Source organism: Mixophyes fleayi, chromosome 5 (genome assembly GCF_038048845.1).
Source record: "Mixophyes fleayi isolate aMixFle1 chromosome 5, aMixFle1.hap1, whole genome shotgun sequence".
Taxonomy (NCBI): domain Eukaryota; kingdom Metazoa; phylum Chordata; class Amphibia; order Anura; family Limnodynastidae; genus Mixophyes; species Mixophyes fleayi.
Genome location: NC_134406.1, coordinates 181,405,099 through 181,415,541, shown reverse-complemented (window position 1 = coordinate 181,415,541; position 10,443 = coordinate 181,405,099). Strand labels below are relative to the sequence as shown.

The 10,443-nt window shown below is 43.7% G+C and overlaps 1 protein-coding gene across 1 annotated transcript; it reads left to right on the top strand.

Annotated features, from left to right (window-relative positions):
* Window positions 1–7,576: 7,576 nt before the first annotated feature.
* NHLRC1 (NHL repeat containing E3 ubiquitin protein ligase 1) lies at window positions 7,577–9,493 on the top strand. Its single transcript, XM_075211328.1, has one exon. The coding sequence runs from the start codon at window positions 7,617–7,619 to the stop codon at window positions 8,814–8,816; it is 1,200 nt and encodes a 399-aa protein (XP_075067429.1). The 5' UTR covers window positions 7,577–7,616; the 3' UTR covers window positions 8,817–9,493.
* Window positions 9,494–10,443: the final 950 nt, after the last annotated feature.

The window sequence follows — 10,443 nt, the reverse complement described above, 5'->3', positions numbered from 1 at the left end:
GAGCATTCTGTTGCTTCACACGGGTAACCAGATGCTGCAGCATCTCTTTGGCTGTAGGTTCCGTATCTGGGTCTGTCATGGCCTGATCTTACTGTCACGGGCACTAGGAGTCTTTACCCAGGGATCACCAGGTGATGGGCTTACCAGAGTAGTATAGATGGTAATATGGTACTCTGGTAGCGGCGTGATCACGGAACAGGAGACAGCAGATGATAGAGATGCTCGTGAAAGTCTATGACTAGCAGCACTGGTAATATATATGTAGTAATACACGAGGAACTGAATGGACAAAGGAAACGTGAGGGTAGTCAGTGGTCTGCGGTAGCAAGTTGTACCACTGCTATAGTGAGGAGGAATGTCCAACAGCAACGAGGAGGTGATGAGAGTCAGCGGTCTGCGATTAGCAAGTTGTACCACTGTCTAGGTGAAGGAATGGAATCCAGGTGGAGGTATCCGGGGAGTCAGTGGTCTGCGTTAGCAAGTTGTACCACTGCTATGTGAGAGGACACTGGAACAGGTGACACAGGAAACAGGGATCAGTGGTCTGCCTCTAGCAAGTTGTACCACTGAATATATATGTGAGGAGGAGCACGGGGAGAGACTGCAATACAGAGGATACACGGGCACCCTGAACTTGATCCACGATGACATGCACAATATAGTAATGACTGAACAGCACTGCACAATAATACAAAGTCACAGGAACTATCTGGGCAAAAGATAACACAGTCAATGATGGCAATAGTCTCAGCGGATAGTAAGCTCCAGAGGAAAACAACTCAGTCCAGCAAGATATGCAATACACCAACACAGTCAATGAGAAGTATGCATACCGTGGTTCAGGAGCAGGCTGTCAGACAGGAGTGCAGAGATACCTGAACAGCTGGAGGCCGGCAGGATGCGAAGTCCCAGGAGGGTGAAGCGGTAATCAAGTAGGTGCAGCGCACAGGTAGGTAGACCAGCAGGGATAGCAACAAATACTCAGGAAGCAGTAGTATGTAGAACTGGACTACTGGAGGACCCTGAAGAGTAGAGATGGTCTAGACGAGATGAAAGCAGCGAGGCGTAGATCCGTTGCAGACTGGCGAGTAGACACCGGCAGGAACACTGAGAAGCACGGAGAGCGGATCAGCTGCTGCAGACACGAGTAGAACTGAGGAGTAGCAGCCAGCAGGACTCTGCAGGTACACGGAGGTAGCGGGTAGAAATCAGCAGGTGCAGCCACGATGAAACACGGGAGAGTAGAGCTGAGCTGGAACTGTTGAGCACGGAGAGCAGCAGATAGGAATCAGCTGGTGCAGTCTCGATGAAACACAGGAGAGTTGAGGTGAGCTGAAGACTGTAGTGGACGGAGGCAGCGGATAGGAATCAGCTAATACAGTCACGATGAAACACAGGAGAGTTGAAGTGAGCTGAAGACTGTAGTGCACGGAGGCAGCGGATAGGAATCAGCTAAACAGTCACGATGAAACACAGGAGAGTTGAAGTGGTCTGAAGACTGTAGTGCACGGAGGCAGCGGATAGGAATCAGCTAAACAGTCACGATGAAACACAGGAGAGTTGAAGTGGTCTGAAGACTGTAGTGCCCGGAGGCAGCGGATAGGAATCAGCTAAACAGTCACGATGAAACACAGGAGATTTGAAGTGGTCTGAAGACTGTAGTGCACGGAGGCAGCGGATAGGAATTAGCTAAACAGTCACGATGAAACACAGGAGAGTTGAAGTGGTCTGGAAACCACAGGGAAGTTGAAGTGGTCTGGAAACCACAGGGAAGTTTAAGTGGTCTGGGAACCACAGGAATCAGCTGAGCTGAATACACGAGGAAATACAGGAACACCTTCAGAGGCTCATGGGGAATGAGACTCCGAGATCAGGCAACGAGGTATGGAACTCAGGTGCTTTAAATAGGGAGTGTTGCCTGATCAGCCAATTAACTAAAGGGACAGGTACTGAAGGTTTGAAAGGGCTGCGCATGCGCAGACCCTCAGGATGGTGGACGGCCACGGTTCCTAAATACACGGGAAGAAGCACTCACAGTCTGGTGAGTGACAATATCAAAGCATCCAAAGAAGAAGGTAACTCTTGTGAGGCCAGTACATCTTTAATTTTGTCAGCAAGGCCCTGCCAGAAGGCAGCTATCAATGCCTCATTGTTCCATTGGAGTTTAGAGGCAAGTGTGCGGAATTGAATTACATACTGTGCTACTGAACGAGATCCTTGGCGTAATCGCAGAATGCTAGAGGCAGCAGATATAAACACGACCAGGTTCATCAAAAATTCTTCGGAAAGTAAAAATAAACATGGCACTATCCTCCAATAGAGGGTCATCTCTTTCCCACAGAGGGGAAGCCCATGCCAGAGCCTGTACAGAAAACAAAGAAATTAGATATGCCACTTTAGAACGATGAGTAGGGAAATTTTGAGGTTGGAGCTCGAAATGAATGGAGCACTGATTGAGAAAGCCCCTACAAGCCTTCGGGTCTCCATCAAATTTTGAAGGAGTAGGCAGGTGTAGAGCAGAAGCAGTAGACGCCTGGGATGGCACTGGGAGCAAAGAAGACACTGGAGGATTAACAGTAGAGGATACATTTTGCACAGGGTCTCCCCGAGAAACTAGAGACTGGAAACATTGAAGTAATTGTTGCTGACGAACATCTTGTTGTTCAATCCGAGTAACCAGGTGCTGCAACATGTCCTTAGCTGTTGGTTCCGATCCTGGGTATGTCATGGCCTGTTCTTACTGTCATGGGCACTAGGAGTTTTACCCAGAATTCACCAGGTGGAATTTCACTTTACTAGAGGCGTGGAGTCTAACACAGTGGCTGGTCTTCTCCAGGAACTCCCACAAGGGAGTATGGTTTTAGCGGCTGCCACTGTGCAGGTCGCGGCCCTCTGGGAAGTGTGGTGAATATACGGAACTGTACAACTGAATAGGACAGGGAATGTCAATGATATAAATGCAGAGTCTCTGAACAATGGAAACAATGGTAACACAGTAGACTGATGAGCAGTAATAAAAGGAGGAGAAAGTTCCAAAGTGCATTAGCACACAGGTAGCATACAGCAGACCAATATATGACAACTGGATAAAGTCTATGGAAGGACCAATCAATAATGCAGCAGGAGAGTCAGCGACTCGCAGCTATATTTCAGAGGCACTATAGGCTTTAGTCCTATTAACAGGTACCATGCAAAATAGTAGGGTAAGCTGCTCCTGACTTATGTTCCCGCTGGTAACTGTAAAGACTTGTGCAGATGCTGGTATAATACTAGATAGCGTGAATCGGTCTGCGGCTAGCAAGTTGTACCACTAATATGAAGAGAAGACTTGTTCAGGTGCAGGTATGTTACAAGGTAGCGTGAAGTGGTCTGCGACTAGCAAGTTGTACCACTGATATGGAGAGAAGACTTGTCCGGGTGCAGGTATGTTACAAGGTAGCGTGAAGTGGTCTGCGGCTAGCAAGTTGTACCACTGATATGGAGAGAAGACTTGTCCGGGTGCAGGTATGTTATAAGGTAGCGTGAAGTGGTCTGCGGCTAGCAAGTTGTACCACTGATATGGAGAGACGACTTGTCCGGGTGCAGGTATGTTATAAGGTAGCGTGAAGTGGTCTGCAGCTAGGAAGTTGTACCACGATTTAGAGAAAAGGCTTGTCCAAGTGTAGGTATGTAACAAGGTAGCGTGGAGTGGTCTGCGGCTGTCAAGTTGTACCACGATATGGAGAGAAGGCTTGTCCAGGTGCATGTATGTTATCAGGTAGCGTAGAGTGGTCTGCGACTAACAAATTGTACCACGATATGGAGAGAAGGCTTGTCCAGGTGCAGGTATGTAACAAGGTAGCGAGGAGTGGTCTGCGGCTGACAAGTTGTACCACGATATGGAGAGAAGGCTTGTCCAGGCGCAGGTATGTTCCACAGCAAAGAGAAAGCACGAGTAGAAACACCTCAGAGTCACAAGGGAATGAGAACCAAACAACAGGCAACGGTAATAGAGTAACAGGTGCCTTAAGTAGTGAGAGGTGATTGATTGACCAATGAGACTATGAGCAAGGTTTTAACAGTTCGTGGTTTCTGCACATGCGCAATCCTTGGTCAAGATGGCGGACGGCCGCTGCGCCGAACAGGCGCCGGCAAGAGAAAGAGAGACCCATGTCCCAAATCAGAGGCACTAACCGTCCGGTGAGTGACAGTGATCCAATTTCAAGATGTTGATAACTCTTGGATCCTGGCAGAGTGAATTAAGTACTTAATCTACAATTACAATATAGTTAGCAGATTTGCTTTGTTTCATTTCCTCCTTCAATTTCTCTAGCTGCTTCTCAAAAAGTCTAATCACTTCACTCAAGCTAACAGTGTCTGCCCTCTCTTCACAGGTGACTACTTCGCTGGACTAAAGTACATTTCCCCTCAAATTCTATTCTTCTTGCAGCTGCTGCATTCTCCTATATGCTGTTGCACAATCCTGAAAATGACCCTAAATATTTTGGGATGCAGACAGCATCTCCTGCATGTCATTGTCATTTTTTAAAAAGTTCTATCCCATCAACTTGATTGTGAGCAAAACAGGGAATGTGATGGAATTCCCACCGCTGTAATGTTCTAACAATATTGGTGGCATTATCAGAAATCACATATCCTCAGGAGAGTCCAAGCAGGATAAGCCATGTTGCAATGGCATCCCTTAGTTTTTCGAACAGGTTGTCAGCGGTATTACCTCTGACCTTCGCCTTGTCTCGTCTCTGATAACCACCTCTCACTCCCGCCTTCAAGACTTCTCCCGTTCTGCTCCCCACTTATGGAATTCCCTACCACGCTCAATCAGACTTTCCCAGAGCCTTCAAATATTTAGATGCTCTTTGAAAACCCATCTCTTTTTTTAGAGATGAGTTGCACCCTCACAACTATCCCAATCTCCACTCTGAGCCACACTCGCTCCTCTTGTTTCAGCTGTGCCCTCTTCCCTTTAGAATGTAAGCTCTCTAATGAACCAGGTCCTCCATATATTTAGTTTTTTTGTCTTCATTAATTTTGTTTGCCTTGTCTGTGCTTGTTTTACGTATGTCTTGTTATATGTATGTCCTTGTCTTCCCTACTGTACAGCGCTGTGGAGCACTGTGGTGCCTTACAAATTTACGATAATAATAATAATAATATTATGCCTCTTAGTGAAGCAGGTGATACACAGAGTACCCTGCCTCAGAAAAATGTGACGTTCTTGGGTACATGCTGCTGCGGTTCCTGCTGGTAAAGGCAAATCACCAACACAGTAGGCTGTCACAGTCATATAATCTTTAGTTTGCCCAGTTCCGCTTGTCCACATATCTGTGGTTAAGTGTACAGTCGGTAGAATGGCATTTTGTAGCCCAATAATTACATTTTTATGAACCTTTCATACTTGCTTCCTCTTGCAAAGGATTGTTTAACAGTCAATTGTTGTAAACTGCTAGTAGTCTTCTTCTTGGTCTGCTTCTGGGATGCAGATCCACCCCCAGCAGCAGGAGCAGCAGCAGTGGGCCTAACGCTCAAGGATTCTTCTGAGGAGTCATGGATAGGGGAGGAGTCATCTCGCATTAGCAACTTGGATGCAGGACTAACTCCGATCCCTTGTGAGGATATTGATGATGAAGGTGTTGGGGGTGTAGATTGCAGGTGCTGGAATCTAGATGAGAGAAGGGAGGTAGCTGATAATGGACTGCTTGTTTTTATTTTTTTAGCATAAGTTTCTGATTTTTCCAAGAGCTTTCCATGAACTCGCTTCAAATGGTGTAAGATAGATGAGGTTCCTAGATGGTTAAGGTCCCTACCTCTACCGACTGTGGCTTTACAAACGCTACAAATGGCTAGACAACTGTTGTCAGGATTTGGGTAAAAATAATTCCACAATTAAGAGGTGGATTTTTTGGTTTTATGCCCAGGCATGACAATGGCCTTCTTCTTATCACTGGCAAGAACTGCTGCAGTCTTTGTTTGAAAGTGTATGAAAATAATATTGTGACCTGTGAGGTGGTCAAAATTGACTGCAAATGACTTGAAATTAGAGTTATTGAGGAACAAAAAATAGGAGCAAAATTATGTGATTTTAGCATATTTTTGCAATTTTTCTAAAAAATACAGATCCAAAACCAAAACTAAAATACATGAGGCCTGTTTTGCCAAAACCAAAACCAAAGCACGCGGCTAATCCAGATCCAAAACCAAAACCAAAACCAGTTCACAGGGGTCAGTGAGCATCTTTAATATATATATACAGATCTATCTATCTATCTATCTATCTATCTATATTTGTTTTAATTAGTATTACCATTTTTATTAATGTTATATAGTGGCATTCTTCGTGTCCAATATTATGTTGCTATTCACATGTATCATGCTGGTTGCTTCTCCTTAATGTCAGACACTGGTGCTTCATGTGGGGGTGCTGCGAGGCATTATTTACACTGGATGAGTGACCTTATGTTATTCCATTACATGTTTTATGCGCCACCCAATCACTAGCGCCCTAGGCAACCAGCTAGTTGCAACCAGCTAGTTTTCTCTCCTCCTGCTCTCGATCCCTACTTACTCCGTTTGTGCCTGCTGTCTATTTGCCTTCCCCTTAGTATGTAAGCTGTTACGAGCAGGACCATCTCTCCTGTCTTCATACCATTTCTTCTGCTTCATCTTCACTATAATTGCTATGCTTGGAGATCCGCAAGTCTTGGTATTACTCGTTTATAGTTCTGTTCTGTTTTACCCTTGTATTGTGTACGGCGCTGCGGAAATCTTGTGGCACCTTATAAACGATAATAATAACAACCTAATGGTAGCGGGGGCCCTATCTACGGTCAACTTATTGACATTTTTTGTGGACTATGTACATATGAAAATGAATTTGTTACATACAGTACACAATGATTGTTGACAGTTATCCTTGATTTAGAGGAATAGCATACTTTTTTCAAATGAAAGATCTAGCTTCTTCTAATGTCCCTGATTTTTATATACTACACAGTACTTCTTGGCTTGGCTTGGCTTGGCTCACCAGCAGGGCCATCTCTCCTCCAGATATCTTGTCCACTCCCACTTTGTTCACCTGTGTGTCCTTATATTATGACTCTGGCATTTTCTGGATTACACTTTGTTTTATACCATGCTTCTTATGTTTTACTCTTAAGTTTTGGTATTATTGCATTTATGGGTGAATAACTTGACAGTGCAACTTCTCTTTTTATGCTTGATGCAATTATCACTAATATGATCTCTTTCTGAATGTAGTGAAATATTATTTTGACAGCATGTATTAAATTTAGCATTGAATAAAACAATTGTCATTCTGTGGAATATCATCGAATATGTCCAGAGTGCAATGCTGGTGGCATTTTTCATGCACCACTTAGTGGATATGAAAACTTCAGTTGTGGGGAACTGTGCAATAAAATGTATCCAGATTCACATATACAAGAAGCTGAAGTTGTGCTCTTTTACTCCAATAGGTGGCATAACATAACAAGATATTGAAAGCATCTGCTCACTGTGCTTACAATAGTATTGCTGACAGTCTCGGCCTACTTGATCATGTGACATATTCTAGCATGATCAGCTTTTAGTATTATTGGTAGGGATTACAGCTACAAGCAATGTCATCACCAGCACCAAAAGAAATCAGCACTATGAGGGAGTTTTTGGATGAAGCAGAACTGAACTTACTTGAATGCAAGGTCTGTTTTGAAAAGTACAGTCAGCAGCAGAAGCATAGGCCTAGCAATCTTCCCTGTGGCCATGTTATGTGTCAAGACTGTGTTTCCTCTCTTTGTCTCCCTGGAAATCAACGGCTAGAGTGCCCGTTCTGTCGCAAGGGTTGCAGGAAAATGGAGTCTAGTGTATGTCTTCCTGTTCTACACCTGTTGGAGATTATAGGGCGTGTGATTCCTGATCATCTGGAAGCTCGTTCCACAGATTGTACAAGTAATCCTGTATCAAAACTGAAATCTGCAAGTTTTAACCCTAGCACATCATTTGGTGGTTGGGGGGTACTGTTCAACCCAACTGGCATTGCATTCTGTCAAAAAACCAGGTGTTTGGTTGTTGCACATGATGGTAAGAAGAGAATTGCCAGATTCACAATGAATGGGAAGTTTATAAAACAAATTGGGACAAAAGATGGTTCTGCAAATGCCATTGTTTACCCAGTTGATGTGGCAATCACGCTCGATGGTTACATTGCTGTGACAGATGCAGGAGATCGTTCCCTTAAGGTGTTTGGTCAATCTGGAAAATGTATGTTGGTTGTTAAACAGCCTTTCTGCTTGCCATGGGGTCTGGGCATCAACCATAAAAATGAAGTCATTGTCTCTGACCCAGATGCCGGCAGTCTTGTGCTTGTAGGTGCTAATTTCGACCAAGGAAGCATCAAAAAGACTTTAAACATATATTCACACTTGAGTCATCCTAGAGAAATTGCAGTCTGCCAGACAAGTGGAGAAGTTATTGTGGTAGAACACCTTGGGCAAACCAACAAAAATGTCTCCAGTACTAGAGTTAACATTTTGAGTAACGAAATGAAGCTTATAAGACAGATTGATAGTTTTAGTCTAAGCTTGTTCCTTCCCTTAGCCGTACACACATCTGGAGTGGCCTTCGATCAGGCAGGAAATATTTTACTAGCTGATGTAAATAATAGATGTGTAATTTGCTTACAGAAAACCGAAGAATGCAATTCCTTAAAATATATTGTTGTCAGTGGCCTGTCTTACCCAGTGGCACTAGCCGTGGTAGAGGACGGCTCTATTGCAGTTTTAGACAGTGGCAATCACTCTGTTCTAGTTTGCTCTCCCTAACCAGCAGGGGCGTAACTACAGGGGGGTGCAGTGGCAACAAGGCCTGTCTCCCCCACCACAAAGGCTCCCACTCTGCTCAGAAAAGCAGACCGCACATGCTCAGAAAAGCCCTCTCTCTGCACTATGCAGAGCAGAGTGTTGGGCCTGAGAGGCAACAACACTATCGCCAGGCCCCTACTCACATCTCGCTATGGAGTCCAGCAATGCACTGTTTCACCCCTGCTAACCAGTGTTTACCAGTTTGCACCAAAATGCTCTCTATAAGGAAATCTACAAATATGTCTAAAATAGTATCTTAAGAATGCAGAAGAGAGTGCATCTTATTAGCAAACTAGCATCTTATTAGCAAACTATTTAAATTTCACCTATACTTAAAGTCTAGGACACTTGATAAAGTTTTGTTTTCAAAAAAGGAAACAAGTGAGCCCATAGAACCAGTGGTACACTGTTATGGATATTAAAATCCTATGTACTAATGAAAGCAGAAAGATTAATCTATAGATCTAAAAAGCTCTTAGGAGCAGGGCCCTGTGCACTCTCACTCATCAGCACCTTATATGTACTTTATGGATAATTTGTTTTTATGCATGATTTACTTGTGTATCATTTGTTGTCCCAATTGTGCAGCACTGTGGAGTTTTGTGGCACCTTTCAAATAAACCATGATGATGATATTATCTGACTTAAGTTATATAAAAGACCAGGACACAGCACATTCATCAGCACATATATACATAATATCCTTATTGTGGAAGTTGTACAGAAATATTAAATATCAGATTGATGTATTTATTAGTAATATGGTTAACAAACAGCAATATAAAGGTAGAGTACACAAAATGGCAATACAGTACGTGGGCAAATGAGGGACACCAATGCAAGTAGCTGCAAAACAAATGATAGCAAATTTCAACTCCACTGAGCAGGATGTCATAATCAGAGTGCAGTGCATAAAATGCTCATCACACCTGGCTATGCATGTTTGCAAGTTTATTGGTGCAGTAAAGTATCATTTACCACCACAAAAAGACAAGTGCATGTGTGGCACCATCCTAAAGAACGCTACAGCCCTTAGTGCTGGTTCTGGTTGTTCTCATATGTTATGGGGCCCTATATCCGGTTATGGTTTCGGTGCAGTAATACCCTTAGAATGCTGATTAATGTTAATAGCTCATGAATGGTACAGAATGATCCCCTTCTCCCTATGTTGCAGCATTTCTTTCCTAACTGTATGAAGTGGTTTCCAGGATGAAAATCCCCTTTAGAGTACATGTGGCTGGCTGTCCAATGATTTGAAAGCATGACACTGATGTTGTCCCTGTACCATGGCTTTTTCAGTCCCCAAATCTGAACCTAATCAAGCATTTATGGGATATTCTGGAAAGGTACCTGGTGCTGCATTCCTCCTGCACAACTCCAGACATTGGTAGCCTCAATGCCATGGCTCATACAGGCGGCATGTGGTGGCCCAACACCCTATTAATTAACATATTAGTGTTTCAGTTTTTCATCCACTACCTGTAAACTATAATTTGTTTATAAGAGTTTCAGTATTGTATTATAACTCTTTCTTTCCTAATGTGTTCTGAGAGGGTATGGTTTGTGTGCCTTATCTTGCTGAAGCCAT